At 37.9% G+C, this 18,726-nt stretch overlaps 1 protein-coding gene across 1 annotated transcript in view; it reads left to right on the forward strand.

Annotated features, from left to right (window-relative positions):
* Positions 1-18,726, forward strand: part of SRBD1 (S1 RNA binding domain 1) — a 191,763-nt gene that overhangs the window by 162,415 nt on the left and 10,622 nt on the right. The window contains exons 17-19 of the mRNA XM_060754400.2: positions 5,101-5,207; positions 6,515-6,691; positions 12,003-12,155. Of these exons, the coding sequence (XP_060610383.2) occupies positions 5,101-5,207; positions 6,515-6,691; positions 12,003-12,155 (437 nt within the window). The remainder of the gene's footprint in view (positions 1-5,100; positions 5,208-6,514; positions 6,692-12,002; positions 12,156-18,726) is intronic.

Raw genomic sequence — 18,726 nt, forward strand, 5'->3', positions numbered from 1 at the left:
GGTTTATTTGAGTATATTAGGTTATATTGCATTTATGACATCAGCTATATACAAAACATCAATGGCATTTAGTATTACAGTTAACTACAGGCCTTTCCTAGCTTATTATACATATATATCTCATCATTTTGATGTTTGCCATGGTCACTGTGTGCTTAGATTCGGTTAAAGGAATGAGTTGTTGGGAAATGGCTTCAGAATCCCATCTGATATTAACCACAATTTAATGAATTACAAATACGAGTTGATGGCGTCTGATGCTGGTAGCATATCATATTTTGTTAAGCAATTTTAAAAGGGCTCTGTGACTTAGAAAATAAAACAAACGATTGGGTGAAATAATCTGGGACCTTGGCTCAAAGCCAGCATGATGTCCCAAGCAGGCACATCACAAAACCACCGCAGATCAACCCAGATTTAAATGAGTGACTTGTAAGAGCCCTTGATCTAAGCCAACATGGTGATTGAATCAGCTTCTGCATTTACAAAGTATTGGCTTCTTGGCTTTGGTGGGCCTGTGCAGTAAAGTTCATAGTGTTATTCCTTTTAAGTGCATGGGTTCTATGTAGATAAAGAGGGCTCGGGTGGATTTAGATCCTGTCAATTTCAGGAAAGCACCGCTATTAAAAAGAGGATTATAGACTATAATAATGAAAGTGAACAGGATTCAAACAGCAACTAAAGGACCTGTCCATCTTGTCAGTGTTGAGTATCTTTTCTGATAGCTTTAAGATCCTGAATATTCAGTGAGGCTTACTTTGAGCAAAGTAGACATACAACTGAAGCCTTAATTTCTTTCTTATTTTCTTTTGCATTCAGTCTTATCCTTTCTTGATTGGCTTGTGTGATTCCTGCAAGCACTGCCCAAATGGGACTGTGTTCTTAACTTTTTATTATGAAGCCTAAATTGTAGATTCTCTAAACCAATGGTTTGCAATCTGTGAATCCCCAAATGTTTTGGCTTTCAACTCCTAGAAATTCTAACAGCTGGTAAACAGGCTGGGATTTCTGGAAGTTGTAGGCCAAAACACCTGGGGACCCACAGGTTGAAAATCACTACTCTAATGCATACAACAAAAATACCACTTGTATAACATAAACAATAATATAATTCAACAACAGTATATAAACATGCTGCGAACATACCACGAGACTGGGATTCATTAGAGAAGAACCATAAAGCTTTGGTGAAGGTTTTTGTGTGTGTGTGTGTTAGGAGCTACTGGAGAAACTGCAAGTTGCTTCTGGTGTGAGAGAATTGGCTGTCTGCAAGGACATTGTCCAGGGGATGCCCAGATGTTTTGATGTTTTACCATCCTTATGGGAGGCTTCTCTCATGGCCCCGCATGAGAAGCTGGAGCTGGCAGAGGGAGCTCATCCGCGCCCTCCCCGGATTTGAACCTCTGACTTGTCGGTTTTCAGTCCTGCTGGCACAAGGGTTTAACCCACTGTGCCACTGGGGGCTTTCACTTTGGTAAAGTGACAGGCAATACAAAAAGAGGGAGGCTGTACTACAGAGTTTATTAAATCAAGGGAGCTTTGAAGACTGTGAGCAGGGCATTGATGACCAGCTCATGAAAGTCCACCTCATGACAAATAACTCTCCAGACTGAAGGGATGGTTGGCTCCATTCTCCTCCCCTTTTCCTGTTTTTTTTTTTTTTTTTTTTTTTTTTTTGCTGGTAGATCTTGCTAGGTAGATAAGTTCTGTTTGTATCAAAGGAGTAGAGTATAATGGAGTTCGCCTTAATGCTATTCTAAAAGATTTCACTTCTTTGAGAGTAGCTTTTGGGGAAAAATTGTGAAAAACGGAGCCATGAATATTCTCTTTCTCCAGGCATTAATGTATTTTCTTTCTTTTTTTCCCCCCAGCACCCTTTTCAATTATCACACTCCTACTTAAACCTAATAGACCCAGCTAGAAAGTGTGTTTGGATGTCACCTTTAATTGGTTTAGTCAGTGTTGGGCATTTTAATAATTGGGAGCAGTAAACTTTAATTGATTGAGCTGTGAGTTATTGGGGCATTTATGTTTTATTTTTACAGACTGCTTTTGTCAGTGTTGCTGTAATAACTATTAAAGGTGAAAATGTTCGGTGTGGACTTTTCCATCTCACAATTACCAGTAACTTCTATTGGTTCAATTTAAGGTGCCTTTCATGTTTCCTTAAGTTTTGCAAGGTGGCACGTATTATAGTTTTGAGTCTATGCAGTAATTTGATATAAATGGATTAATAGGTGAAAAGACCCAGCACTTCATTGTATAGTACTGTGAATGTGTGGCCCTTTGGTGAAGCTGTGAGTAGTTGGGGTCACCACTGGCCCTCCACTCCACACTCCAGAAAGTTGTTCTACTTGTTGCACTGGTATTATCATCTATCATGCAACATTTTATTTACTCATGCACTTATCCACCAACTATATATATTCATGTATAAGTCTTGGATCGAGAGTCATTCCCAGCACTACCATTTTCCCACCCAGGTATTTGAAATGTCAGAAGCAGCTCTGTGGCAGAGAGGGTAGAGCAGGTGGGTGCTTCTTTTAGGTTTTCCAGGGACAGACTAAGTTTTCAGCTTTCACCACTTCAGTCAAAGATGGCTTATTTTATATATATATTATAGTTGAGGCACAGTACTTAAATTGACAGGCTAAGCTCTCAGCTTTCACCACTTTATTCAGACATGGTTTCATTTTTGGTAAGAGCTATGGTACAGCACTTGAATTGACCTAGATTTTGGGGTCAGTTTTTAAACTAAATTTCTAATTTGTGTGTAAGTACTTCAGAATATGTGTAGCAGCTGTTTATATCATATTATTTATATCCAGGCAGTCACCAAGTTACTGTTTGTTTATTTATTTATTTATTTATTTATAGTATTTATATTCCGCCCTTCTCACCCTGCAGGGGACTCAGGGCAGATTACAATTCACATATACATGGCAAACGTTCAGTGCCATTTAGACATACAACATATATAGATAGACACAGAGGTAATTTAACATTCCAGTTTTTTCGGCTTCATGAGGGTATGCTCGATTCCGGCCACAGGGGGAGCTGCTGCTTCACCATCCATTTCTGACACCGAGTCCTTTGATGGAGTGCTTCCTCATTCTTCTGCACGCTGCTGGAAGGTTTTATGGCGTGGTAAATTAATTAAATTAGCCTCCTTGCATAAAGTGGTACCTAAATTTCGTACTTGACAGATGCAACTGTCTTTCAGGCTGCAATCTAGACTATTAATGGTCAGGAGCTTACTCCGACCCCAGCACCCTTTTCAAACTCATGACCTTTTGATCAGTAGTGATTTAATGCAGCTAGCTCCTGACTAGCTGTGCCACAGCCTGTCCTCAAACATCCAACTTACAAATGACTCATTGTTAAGAATGGTGAGACAACAGGAAGTGAGATAAATCTACCCCGAGAAGGGAAATTCATTCCTGAAAAGAGTAATCATGGGGAAAAGGTGTCTCAACTGAACAAAATCTAGTGATCACAGGGACAGAAAGTAAGATGAAATCTTCTGAACAGGGGCACAGACCACAAAACAAATAGTACATAAAGTTTTGTCTGGTATTCTGCTTAAAAAATGTACCTGCTCTAACATACATACAAATTCAACTTTGGGAGGGAATAGGTTCATTCTTCCATATGTGATGGGATTGCAGAAAAATTCTGAACTATTACAGTAAAATAAGAAATGTAATGGAAGAAATAATAGGGGAAAAAATTAAAGTGGGATAACGCCAGATTCATCTCTCTCACTATAGAGAAAAAAAGAAGATAACAATAATTGGACAGAAATCCTAACATATAGTATAACCGCAATGCGCTACAATAGAAAAGGCTGGAGAGAGAATACAAGATGAGATTTGGAAACTTGATGGTCTTATCTCTCAGAATACATAATCAATGATTTCATTAATCAAAGGAAAAACAAGTATATGAATAGTCATACAAAATGGTCTGTTCTAACCAATAAAACAAATGGAGATGATAGATACAGCATCTTGAACTAGGCTTTCCACATGGTTAAATCTATGCAATGATATCATTCGGAATTGCTGTTCCAGGAGGGAGGGAGGGAGGCGGGGGAAGGGCATGGTAAAGGGTGATAAACATCTAAGGAATATATAAAGCCTTGTTTAAGGTAAAGTAACTTTTGGAATAATGTATATCGAGATAAGGCTTGAATAGATGTTTCAGTAAAAATGAAATAATAAATTCAACTTAAGAACAAACTACAGAACCTATCTTGTTCATAACTTGGGGGCTGCCTGTTAAGATAGACAGATAGATAGACAGACAGACACACATATATACAATACAAGCTCGCAGAATCTATAAGTAAAGGTAAAGTTTCCCATGATATTAGGTCTAGCTGTGTCTGACTCTGTGGGATAATGCTCATCTCAATTTCTAAGCCGAAGAGCTGGCATTACCCATAGACACCTCCAAGGTCATGTGATCAGCATGACTGCATGGAGCGTTGTTACCTTCTCGCAGAAGTGGTATCTGTTGATCTACTCACATTGGCTTCTGCTAGGTTGGCAGAAGCTGGGACTAACAGCAGGAGCTCACCCTACTCCCCTGATTCGAACTGCCAGCCTTTTGGTCAGCAAGTTCAGCAGCTCAGCAGTTTAACCCACTCTGCCACCAGCAGAAATTATACACTGCAATAATCCCTTCTTCTGTTCCCGTCTTTGTACCGTCATTATAGAGAAGAGCACATTCCTGCTTAACCAAGAATATGTCTCTGTTTTGAAACATAATAGACTTTCTTTTGTGTATGTGATGATGTTGACTTTTTTTTGCAAATAAATTGGGGGAAGACCTGTATTTACGACGCTAATAGCTTAAAAATAAATTCAGGTGAGCTATGATCGGTCTGCAGTGAAAAGCGTGGAAATGTGGGAAATGTTCCTCTCCTAAACTCTATCACATGTTGAAATTATGCCGGCCAATGTTTTATTAAAACTGCTGTTCCCTGGAATTTGCATTGCAATGTGGTTTCTGTATTTCAGTAATCTGATACAGCACTGTTGTTGTTGTCTTTTGTTCATTCATCTCCCCTGACTTCCCTTCTCCCCTGATTTGCAGCATGATGTATCTCAGACCCTGCTCAAAGCAACCCTGGATAGCGTGGTGGAGGAGTGTGTCAGTTTTGTAGGAGTTGATATTAACATCTGCTCAGAAATACTATTAAGGTGAGCTTTATCCATATGGATTCAGATGAGACATGTCCATGCTCTCTAATCTACTGTAGCTTTCCAATGTACTTGGTGTCAACTTCAGTCAACACATCCACAGTCACATCCCTTGTTCCATGTGCTGCTTTATTGTTGTTTATTCGTTTAGTTGTTTCCGATTCTTAGTAACCTCATGAACCATCCGGCCATGGCCACCCCCAGATCCTTCAAGGTCAAGCCAGTCACTTCAAGGATAACATCCATCCATCTTGCCCTTGGTTGGCCCCTCATCCTTTTTCCTTCTATTTTCCCTTTCCATGTGCTGCAGTTGAGGTAAATTGGCGCCCTGTTATTGAGGATCTCAGTATTTGGGATCCTCATGGAGAAGACTCCAATAAAGGTCAGCTAGTGTCAAAATGAAGTCAGTTGGGCTAACTAAAATAGATCACCCTATAATTAAATCTTTAATTCTTACTTTTTGCTAACATATATACCCTCTTCCCCAGTGCTTTTCCTAAACCATGCCTCTAGTGCCTGATGTGGTAATTTTTGGATGTATTTATTAGACTGGAATAACATTCCTGAGTGGAAATTGGCCACTCTTTTAATGTATTTACTGTAATGGGTAGCTTGACCAATAGATCTAATAAGAATAAATGTGCTCTGACATGGTAACACTTTGAAATAAATGCTACCAGTTAGATTATTGGAAATTCTGTAGTAAACTGGTTATGTTTGTGAGCATGAACACAGGATAGGTCTTAAGGATATTTTAAGGCTTCCTAAAATCCTAATCTGAGTTACAGCTAAGTTTAGAGAGAACAAGGATACTCAGGAAAGTTCAAAACAAGATGCATAAAATGCATGTACTCTATTTCCTTGACTAAAGGAATTCTTTTATATATTATCTTCTACCCTACATGTTTTTTTTTCAATGACAGCATTACTAGAAGTGCTTTTTTCATCTAAATCAAGATGTGCAAGACCCATGTGTCTTGATACCAAATTATTTAAGCCTGGGGCCTGAGAGGCATGCACATTATGTGTCTTGTTTTCAAATAAAAATAGTGTAGTGAGCTTAGTTTTGGAATTACTACATATTTGCATGTGTAGTCCTTGGCAGGTTCCAGGAGGGAATTCCCCACCTCTGTGCCCCCCCCCCTTCTCTCTCACACACACAAACACACATACATACCTGTTTTATAAAAAGTATGATGTTCTCTTACATCAGTTATTGTTAGTTATGTAATATGGAATTCGATATCTGTATTTGTTGATGAAGATACTTCCTTTTTTTTTTTTTTTTTTTTTTTTTTGCTTCTTAGGCATATTGCAGGGCTGAATGCCAACAGAGCTAAAAATATAATTGAGTGGCGAGAGAAGAGTGGCCCATTTATCAATCGGGAGCAGCTCAAAGCGGTCAAAGGACTGGGTCCAAAATCCTATCAGCAGTGTGCTGGCTTTATCAGGATTAATCAGGAATATATCCGAACATTTTGCAGGTAACGTATGCTCAGGTGACATGGATGACAGGTTATACAGTGCCTCTTCCCTTCATTCTCTGTTTATCAGTGGTTCTCAACCTGTGGATCCTGAGGTGTTTTGGCCTACAACTCCCAGAAATCCCAGCTAGTTTACCAGCTGTTAGGATTTCTGGAAGTTGAAGGCCAAAACATCTGGGGACCCATAGGTTAAGAACCACTGCTGTATATTAACAGGTAAGTTAAGATGGGAAATCATTCCCTTTCTACTTAGCTCTCCTTCTACACTGCCATATAATCCAGATTATCAAAAGTGATAATCTACACTATTTGTTTTGAACTGGATTGTATGAGTCTACACTTCCATATAATCTGGATTTGATGTGGCAGTGTACTAGGGGCTTTAGAGGCACAAATTTGGGAGTAAAAGAGATTCCCAGAATGAAATGACTTGAAATCTTCCCAGTGCTTCCCTGCTTTGAGCCCATTTTCTTTTGCTCCCTTGCCTTTTTAGTGCTTATAAGATTTCATCATAGACATATCTTTGGAACATAGCTTTGGAAAGTTATCATGTTTCTAGGGCATGGTGCAGGACTGGAGAACATTTCACCTTCCACATGTTTTTAGATTACAGTTGACACCATGCCTTGATTTGGCTGTGTCAGATGGGGCTTGGTAGGAGTGGTAGTTAAAAACCTCTGGACATGAAAATGTTCTCATCAATACAGAACAATATAAAATATAGAAATAATGCAAATAAACATTAAATAACCTACCTATGTCAGTATTAAGAAATTGTAGCCATATTACAAAAGATCCCACGAGAGTAAAATGTGGAAAAATAGAAAGTGGAGGCAGTGGGAATAAATTGAAAATTATTCTTTCTCCTTCTGCTTATTCCTATCCACAGGCTTGCTATTGCAACTTTCAATAACCAATGGGAATTCTTCATGTGTTGTGTTTTTTTCTTTGCTATTTTGACCTTGGCAAGCTGCAGACATTCTCTGGCAAACTGGGATTTTGTGTCATAATAAACTTTCTCATCACTTGTAGTGGAAGAAACCCCAAATGACAGTTCGATTAAATTTTAAATGGAGCAGTAATGTAATAGCAACTTGATTGAACTCAGTCTGGAACTGAGCGTCGGGATTCATTCTGGAGGCTGACCTAGCCAGAGATCTGCAGATACTCCAAAGGCCAAACCAAAGCACATAAAAAAATCTGCCAGTTTGCTCAAGTTGATGTGTGTTATTTTTTTTTCCATGTCAGGAGCAACTTGAGAAACTGCAAGGCGCTTCTGGTGTGAGAGTTAGCCATCTGCAAGGACATAGTCCAGAGGACGCCCAGATGTTTTGATGTTTTACCATCCTTCTGGGAGGCTTCTCTTACGTCCCCGCATGGGGAGCTGGAGCTGACAGAGGGAGCTAATCTGCACTCTCCTGGATTTGAACCTCTGACCTGTCGGTCTTCAGTCCTGTTGGCACAAGGATTTAACCCAGGGGTCCTCAGACTTTTTAAACAGAGGGCCAGGTCACAGTCCCTCAAACTGTTGGAGGACCAGATTATAATTTAAAAAACAAATGAATGAATTCCTATGCACACTGCACATATCTTATTTGTAGTGCAAAAAACACTTAAAAACAATACAATAATTAAAATAAAGAACAATTTAAACAAATATAAACATATTAGGATTTCAGTGGGAAGTGTGGGTCTGCGTTTGGCCGATGAGATAGGATTGTTGTTGTTATTGTTTGCTTTCAAGTCATTTCAGACTTAAGTTGACCCCAAGCGAGGGCCAGGTAAATGACCCTGGATGGCTGTATCTGGCCCTCGGGCCTTAGTTTGAGGACCCCTGGTTTAACCCATTGCACCACCAGGAGCTCCTCTTGTGTCTTATGAAAATCTATCTTGTTTTAGGAGAAACCTTAGAGTTAATACAGAATGCAGCACACTTCAGGAAACCGTACTATAACCAGTGGCCTTCAAGATGGTCCGAAGGTGTTCCAATTTTTGTAATACGTATAATTTGGTCTGCTAATCTAAGACTGGGCTTGTACCTCAGCACATAAAAATAAGGATATAAAGTTGAGAATAACTTCAGTACACCCATTTCTTGAGGCAGATTAACACTAAATTAACTAATAAGTGCAGTATGTTCTATGTAAGTTTTTAGTCTGGACACCTCTGATAATAATAATAATAATCATCATCATCATCTTTATTTGTATCACACCCTATCTCCCCAATGAGGACTCAGGGCAGCCAACAACATATAATGGTAAATATTCAATGCTGCATAATACAATCAACTAATAAACAAGACATACCATAAATTAAAAAAAAAACATATTAAACATCAACATCAAACCATAATGAGACATCACCACCAAGTTACACAACACACTAAAATCCCATTTTCACTCAACTATTTTAACAAGACTTAATTTTTAATTAGTAAAATTATTAAAACATTAAAAGTGATGTACAATACAATAAAATAAAACCGTCCTGTAGGAAACTATGTGATATAAGTTCAAGTATTCTTTTTCTAAAATGCTTGAGGCCAGAATTTTGGATTTTTCACATTTTGAAATATTTGCATATACATAATGAGATTTTCCATATCCATCTGAATCTTATAGACAATATTTTAAATGATTTTGTTCATGAAACAAACTTTGTGGTTGTTGAACCATCAGAAAGCAAAAGTCTCATTACTTCATCCACTGATATGGACAATTTTGGATTTTGGAATATTTCAAGATTATAGATAAAGGATACTCAACCTGTAATGTGGACTGAACTTGATGGTAATTGACTAACAGTAAATATTCATTCAGATTGATTCAGGAAAGTGAAATCTGGGCCTCTTGTTTCCAAAGTATATACCAGGCATGGGCAAACTTTGGCCGTCCAGAAGTTTTGGACTTCAACACCAACAATTCCTAATAGCAGGTAGGCTGTTAGGAATCGTGGGAGTTGGAGTCCAAAACACCTGGAAGGCCAAAGTTTGTCCATGCCTGGTATAGACTATACAATGGAACTATTGCTGAGGTGTAGCTATGATGAGTGGGAAAAAATGAGAGCATCACCTCCCGCTCAGAATTTAGACTGCCAAAATGACATTTTTCTTCGTTCCTCAAATTTCTTGCTGTAACTTAAACCTTCAGTCAAACATTTTGAAATAAAGCTTAGACATCTAAAGAAAAAAAAGGGCAGCCAGCGTTATTAAGGGAATGAGAACACAGGTGTGAACAATTTTCAGTGTCTCGTTTTCTGTACGGCTATAAACATGGGGACTAAAAGAATATTTCACTTGGATAGGGCAAAATTTTGATTTGAAGGGGCCTTTTGCTCCCTTATAGCTATAACCCTAAACTTCATTTCTTTGGCAATGCTGAAGGTTGAACTTAGGACCTGTTATGCATACAAATTTATTGGATATCTATTATATATTTGAAATATATAAGACTATCTGACAAACTGCATCTCGGTCCCACACCCGTCTCAAGCGCGGTTGGTGGGGACAAGAGAGGGCTCCATAATCATTCCTGCTGCTGGAACTCCCAAAGAAATAAAAATGATCCCCTCTCTCCTCTTCTTTAAAAACTCTTGAAAACTCATCTATGCACTGTAGCTTATGGAGAGGAGGAGAACTAGAACACCTTAAAATAAAACCTCACCTGGATGCTGGCAACCCTACAGGCTGCTATAAATTATTTTATAATTTTATGCATTTTAGTTGTTTAAATTTTAATATGATGTAAATGTTTCTGATTAGATTTATTGTGTTTTATTTGATTTGACTGATTATTATAAGTGTTTACTGAAGTTGTTTCATGTATTGTCTCAATTTGGTTGGTTGGTTTCATTATTATGACATTGCACATTTGCCACTTTCATTTGGAAACCACCCTGAATCCCCTAGGGCGGGTTATAAATAAAGATGATGATGATGATGATGATGATGATGATGATGATGATGATTATTATTATTATTATTTTATCTTTTGTCCATCTAGGTCTCCAGAGGGATACTAAACAAAAATATGAAAACAAGTTCAAAACTAGTTTCAACCCATATCAAGCAATCTAATTTGATGGCCTACCACAAACCAGTGAGATGAAGCCATATTGCTATCACTTGGGAGGTTGTTCCAGAGTAGAATGGCTGTTACAACATCCCTGTCTAGTACTGCATATACTCGAGTATAAGCCTAGTTTTTCAACCCTTTTTGTAGGCTGAAAAAGTCTGCCTCGGCTTATACTCGAGCCAAGGCTATTTATTATTTTACTCTGTTATTGTTTTGTTGTTGTTGTTATTATTATTATTTTACATTTATTATTTTACTCTATTTATTATTATTATTACATTTATCATTTTACTCTTATTTTATATTTATTATTTTACTTTATTATTGTTATTATTACATTTATTATTTTACTCTTTTATTACTGTTATTGTTATGTTTCCCTTATTTTACTCTATTCTTCTTATTATTATTATTACATTTATAATTTTATAATCTCTTTATTATTATTATTATTATTATTATTATGAGTCGCCTTCGGACTGATATAGGCGGGATACAAATGTTGTAAATAAATAAAATAAATAATTGGAAGGATGCTTAAGCACATTTACATTGAAGAAGCTTAGAATAGTGGTTTAATCAGAGTTGGACAGTCTAATCTTAAATTTCAGTTTTATGTAAATATTCAAAAACATTTAACCTCCTGATGTCTCACTTAATGAAATTTTATTGGTATCTATTTTTATTTTGAAATTTACCCGTAGCTGCTGCATTTCCCACCCTTGGCTTATACTCAAATCAATCAGTTTTCTCAGTTTTTTGTGGTAAAATTGGGTGCCTTGGCTTATATTCAGGTCAGCTTATACTCGAGTATATACGGAATATTCCTCTGTTTTGGAATGAATGTAGTAATTAGTATCCGTAAACAAATATTTCTCTAGATATGCACTGAACTATTATAAACTATGGATCTACTTTTGAAAGGATGTTTCTGTCTATTTTCACTCCAGAAATCTTTTAAGTCGAGTAAACACAATAGCCTGTATAGAATTCAAGTAGGTCCTCTATACGCCAATTTTATAGGACTTTTAATTACAAAACACATTTTCAGTCATAATATGAATTTTCCTTTGCTCTTTGTGATGCTACAATAGCTACAAAAATTGCATGGTGAATGAATTGTACATGCTTCAGCTTTATCCAGGGTGAAGGATGAAGAAAATATGCATTTGAAGGACATGCTTAAAACTATAATAACCTTTTTTATTTTTTCCTTTCATGATTTTGGGCAATAGTCAAACAAGTGAGCTTGCGGCTGGGAATCCCAAAGAAGCCACAAATGAGAAACAGGGTAAAAAGAAAATTAAAGCAGCGGCAAATGTCACTTGGCAGCCAGATCCGTTGGATCAGACTTGCATCCACCCAGAATCATATAATACGGCAATGAGGTAAGCCATCATACAATGGGCCTACAGTTAGCTAATTTAGCTTTTAATCTACAGTGCAGTCATTTTTCATGGATAATGGAAAATCTAGGAAGCAATGCACTGAATTTCATAAGGCATGCGCTATGGTTTTAAGCTCTGTTCAGTGTCGATTTTCTTTGATTCTCTCCAGCATTTGAAAATGACTTCATATACCTCATGATGTCCCTTACTGTTCAAGAGCAACCATCTATTCCCATTCTGTTAGAGATCATATATATTCTGAAACCCTTAGTGGACCCTTAGTGAATTTTGAGAGTATTTAGTTGAGTGATAATTCTGCAACTTTCTGAAAGTTGAAATATATTCAGATCTTTTTATAATATGCATGACCTATATAAGTAGGAAATATCTCTCTCCTTATTTGTGCAGAAACGACATTCAGTTTTCACAAGTTAATAGAGAAAGGGGAAAGTGTGACAGAAAGGGGAAGAGTCTGAAGGGAAAAAAGTAGTTGACGTCTTCTTGAACTCATGCAGCACTGTTTTAAGATTACTTTGATTTATAGAGGAGACTTCACTGGTTAATGTTTATGGGGGAATCCTTTTCCTCTAATGCAAATACTTGGGATTTTCTTCAGATTTGCAATAGAGAAGAAAAAGTTTAAATCTCTCCTGAACCTGTTATTCTCACTCCTACCTAGTATGATATGTGTTTTTATAAACCTACACAGTGTAAGCAAAGATGCATTCGGCACTATGTATTGTCTGGCCCTTGCTTTGGTGTATATGTGTATGGGATTGTGCAACAATTTATGCCCTTAAGACATCAGATATTCCACTTTTTTCCTGTCAAACCATTAAAGGCAAGGCATTTTAACTATATCAGATGGGACGATGGAAGACTTTCCCACTTTAATGCATTTACCATAATCCTTGGACCGTTCTATTGGCAAACCTTGCAGGGGTTCTAACAAAGGCCTGCATATGTAGGAAATTGGTAAAGATCCAGCAAGGGATTGTATGTCTTCTGGAAAGTAGCCTAGGCTTGGTTACTAGATTAACACCCCCTCCCTGACTTCCCATTTCCTTCTAATTGACAAGGATTCAGAGTTGTGTAAAGAGTGAAGCTACTAAACTTAAAAGAGGAGAGAAAGCTAGAAATCAACTCCACCTCCGTGGACAACTAAGAAGAGTTGGTTTTTGGTTGACCACTGGCCCTGGTGGTTGGAGGATTTGGGGAGTTGTAGTCCAAAAAAGCAATGTTCCCAGATTCTATTTCTTGAGTTTTCTAATGCAGTTTGAATCTCATTGAACACATGGAAAACATATAAAGAGCAGAGCTTGGGAATGTTATTTTTCACTTTTCATAGCTCTGCTTCAACACTCCTGTGTTACACAGGCATGATAACTCCTATGTTATAATGCCCACTACTTTACTTTTAAAGACCTTTGATTCAGAGGAGCTTCACCATTTAAACAGAATAATCTCTGGAGGCCCTTTCACATGGCAGTTGGTCTTTCACATTTTCAGGTACACGTATTTGCAGATTCGTTTGATATTTGGGAATCTCCAGCGTGGGTCTGTGGCCTATTTCTGTCATAGAATTGCACTGGAAAACCTTAGAAAGTCCTAGAGATATTGCTTCTCTAGGTGTTTGTAGATCAATGTCCAGAAGGAGATGGCCACAGAGTTGTGCTGGAGTACCTAGAGATTCCTAGAGAAGTATTCTCCCAGGTTAAAAAACTAGTTTTCACTTTTGCAGAAGTCTTGTGACCCTCCCAAATTTATATCCCATAGAATGATGGGGGTTTGTAGTCTGTTAAGACTCTAAAGCAGTGGTTCTCAACCTGTGTGTCCCCAGATGTTTTGGTCTTCAAATCCCAGAAATCCTAATAGCTAGTAAACAGGCTGGGATTTCTGGGAGTTGTGGGCCAAAACACCTGGGGAGTCACAGGTTGAAAATCACTGCTCTAAAGCTCTGTGTCTCAGAAATCAAAATATCCCTCCCTTAACTGTAAAACCTAGGACTCCAATGGGATGAGACCATGGCAACTGTAATATGGAAGGGCCCTATATTGATATTATGGCCACATATAAATCTGTTTTTAATGTAGTACCACTCTGAGATTAAGAATGATGGCAGGGAATTCTTGAGTCTGATGAACAGTTGGAATTGGAAAAATCTTTACTGCAAACCAGGCAGTGAATTGGAAAATCCCAATCTCCCTTCTTCGCACCTGCATCCTGAGGAGCATCACAAAGATATAATGAGAGGTGCATCTACACCAGTGGTTCTTAACCTGTGAATCCCCAGATGTTTTGGCCTTCAACTCCCAAAAATCCTAACAGCTGGTAAACTGGCTGGGATTTCTGGGCATTGTAGGCCAATACACTTGGGGACCCACAGGTTGAGAACCACTGATCTACACTGTAGAATTAATGTCGTTTGACACCACTGTAACTGCTCTTGCTAAGTGGATCTTGGGAATTATAATTTGGTGAGGCATCAGCACTCTTTGGCAGAGAAGGGTAAAGACCTTGTAAAATTCAACTCCAGAATTCCATAGCATTGAACATTGAGCCATGGCAGTTAAAACGGTGTTAAGCTGCTTTAATTCTGCAGTGTAGATGCAGTCCAGGTATGAAAATGCCAGGTTTCCAAAACAGAAGTGAGCTGCAGATCATATCATAGAATTATAGATACTTTGAAATTATCTGCAGCTCACCTCTGTTTGAGAAGGTTGGCATTTTCATACCTGGGCTGCATGGTGTACGTTGAGTGAGCTTCAGATCATTTGTCACCATAACAAAACTTTAGAAGCCACTTGTACGTTTTCAGCGTATAAACAATGCCAAGTTTTAAAACCAGCACATGCTTTCATAGAATGAAAGAGCTAGCCTTTTTTATTTATCTTTAATTTCTGCTTTTAAGCAAAATTATTTCCAAATGCTGATAGCAACCTGTAGCCATTTCCTGGAGTCAGTTTAAAAATGCTGCAAAATAGGGACTATAAGGTTGTAACAAGAAGCCAAATTATGTTTTTAACATGTGCTGTATAGTTGTTTTACTTTTAAAAGGTTCTACAACATATGTGGCAAACATCTTATGAATATAAATTATCATTTATATATATTACTTCTTTCTCCACTTTGGAAATGTGATACAGTTCTGAATTCTAATAAAGCTTATTAATGTCTTTAAACTGCTTCTAATACAAGCCATCTTGGGTTTAGAAACTTAAATAACTGTGTGTGTGTGTATCAGTCGAAACACTTTCAAGGCAGCAAGCTGGATTGAGATTAGGTTAGTTTTTCTTAAGAATTATAGAAGCTTCATGGAAACCAATGGAAAGTAACATGACTATCTTGACTCACCGATTTAAATAGGATTAACATAGGTCCAAGTTTGATCCAAACTATTCTATCTTTCTGGAATAATATGACTGTGTATTAAAATTTGGAAGGAGGTCTGATAAAAAAAGGCTACAGTGAGTGATCCTATTTTGTTAATATAGATAGACAAACTATCCAGTTTAAGTGTGCATGTACCAAATAATTGGCCTAGAAATAGCAGTATTTAAAGCTTTCAATTAGTTATATGTATTATTATTATTATCATCACCATCATCATTATTTGTTGCCTTGTATTGGTTTACTGGGTAAGGTATTTTTAAACATTGGCCAGAGAAAAATCCCAGAGAAAATGCCCATTAAAATAAGATGTTAAGCAGATTACACCTATTATGGAGCCAAATTGCAACATCTGGTTTGTGGATTATATTTCGTGTGGATTGAGATTTTAGGAGTCCTGTGCCATGGTTTAGCATTTCGCCCTGCACATATGGGAATCTCCTTTTGCAGATCACCAAGCTCCAAGTGCCATAAATACCAGATAATCTTTTTCTGAGTGTTTTGTTCTCAGCATATACCATGACTCCCCATTATTTCATAAAATGAGATTAAAGTAAAGATATACACTATAGCCATACATTATATATAATATATAGCAGAAAATATTTAGATGAAGTTCTGAATTGATCTATGGCTTTCTCCTATCCCTGCTTCCATTTTCTTCCAATGTGACTGTCTCCTCTCTGGAGACAATAAGGGCCTGAGGACAGAGATCTGTCTGCTTCTTTGGCTATGGAAAACCCTTGGGTGGCAGTGGACAAGTCAAACTCTCTCTCAGCTTCAGAGGAAGGCCAAGACAAACTGCCTCTGAGCAGATCTTGGCAAGAAAACCTTGTGATAGGTTTGCCTTCGTGTCCCCAAAAGCCAGAAAGGACTTGAAAGCACACAAGATTATGGTGCTTGATGGTGATGGTGATGACTACATACTGCTTGAAATACCTTATCTTGAATAAAAGCCAAAACTAGGGGAAGTTACTGTTTTTGACTACAGTTTCCAGAATCCCTAGGCATCGTGACTGGAAGATGATGGGAGTTAAAACAGTGGTTCTCAACCTGGGGTCCCCAGATGTTTTTGGCCTACAACTCCCAAAAATCCCATCATTTCTTTTAGAAGGTAATATCCTTATTTTCTGGCTCCGTTTTCTGTGACCTTGCAGTGTAACTCAGAGGACGGTTTGCATGCAAAGGATATTATCAGAGGATATTCTGTGACTTTGCAGTGTAACTCGGAGGATGACATGCAAATGATATTATCAGAGGATATTATTGAGGTTAGGGTTTCTGGGAGTTGAAGGCCAACAACATCTGGGGACCCCAGGTTGAGAACCACTGGTCTAAAAGAATCTGGACAGATCATTAGTACACCTAACTAATCTATACTTGACGTTCACATCAAATTTATCAGATTATAGAGGTAGCTTTCACAAGTGAGAGGTTACATGGGTAAAGTTTATCTCTTGGACGAAGTGGTTGATCACCTTCATGGTAAATCCTGGCTCCTATATGAGGGTTCCCTGACCTTCAAGAAAGGTGTTTCTGGGGATTTAGTGAGCTGCCTTGGGGAAATAGTGGGGAAATCTGGATTGGGAACAGCACTCCACTATCATTAAGTTGAATACAATAAAAGGAAATTATACCCTCTGTTCTATACATAGCCAAGTAGTCATTCCTTGGAATAAAGCAACCATATTCTTTTTGTAATGCTAGAAATACTATCCATCTATCCATTGTACCCCAAAAATTGATAAGTATTAAGCTAATCCTTTTTCTATTTTGCTCAGCAGTTTGTATATATACAAGTTTATAGATTTGCCAGCAGCAATTCTGTTCATTTCAGAAGATATTATTGACATATCTTTGAAAAAAAAGATAAATTGATTTGGGATTTTGCTTTATCCCTAAGCATGAAGAAATCTACTGTGAACATGGTCAGCATAATAAATTGTGAAAACTGATCTCAATATGTATGTTATACTAGTTGAATATTTTTGATGTTGCTATATTGTTAATAAATAATAATAGTCAACCCCACACTTGTGGGGTTGACTTTTGCAGATTTTATTATTCAAGATTTAATTAATATAGTCTCTGTCAGAATTTCTACGTTCTCCACTGCAAATCTATGGCAAGTCTGCACAAACCTCCACGTGCTTTGGATGTCAGCTCCCAGAATTCCTGACCATCGGCTGCCTGGGGCTTCTGGGAGTTGGACTCCCAAACACCTGGATGGCCATGGGTTGTGCAAGCCTCCTCTATGGTCACCTTCTTCCAGAGGTTCATCAAACAATTGTGCTGGAGGATCCACAGAACCCTAGGGACATAGTTAGGTTTTCATAAAAAAATCATGGACAGAGTTGGGGTTCCATTGGGAGGGGGAGGGTCTTCTGAAGGATCCCATGACTGAAAAGATTGAGAACCACTGATCTAGAGTCCTAGAGAAAACACTTTGTGGAAGTTGACTGTAGAGTTGCACTGGGCAGCATAAAGATAAGGAGGTGTTAATTCATATGTATTTTTTTCACTGTTGCGGGGGTACAGTGCCCCCAACCCCAACAAATGTGGAGGGCTGACTGTAGTTCTCCTCCTTCTCCAAACAGCCTAATCTAAATGTGCCATTATGAAGCTTTGGATTGGTTACTCAAAGCACAAACAGAAACATTATATTTGAAGAGATGATAGAATGGGTATTTATTGTAAGTTCTATCAAGTATGGCCAGCTGGAACTTGCCCATTCACATTCTCATGTTAAATACCATATGTCAGTCCATTGTTCAACCCAACAAAAACCAAATAAAGGCAGGGAGAAGAGGAAGTTGCCTGTAATGCGGTCTGTTTTGCTTCCTTTCTTTTAGAAGGTAATATCCTTATTTTCTGGCTCCGTTTTCTGTGACCTTGCAGTGTAACTCGGAGGACGTTTTGCAACATGCAAAAGCATTTCACTTTGTTCTTAGCAATGACGTTTAAAAATAGAGGTGGTCAATATGCATTACCGCTGAGACGGAGCTTTGTTTTAATATTGATTTCTGTTCCAAGTGCCCTCAAAGCACGTTTCTTTGAGCGAAAATGATCTATGAAATATGTAACCAGATTAAACAACCAGATTTTAGAGAAAAATGAAAATACATCTATAGTCATTAAGGACTCTGTTGACATGGAAATGACATCTTTCTCTAACTAAAAA

Source organism: Anolis sagrei, chromosome 1 (assembly GCF_037176765.1).
Source record: "Anolis sagrei isolate rAnoSag1 chromosome 1, rAnoSag1.mat, whole genome shotgun sequence".
Lineage (NCBI taxonomy): Eukaryota > Metazoa > Chordata > Lepidosauria > Squamata > Dactyloidae > Anolis > Anolis sagrei.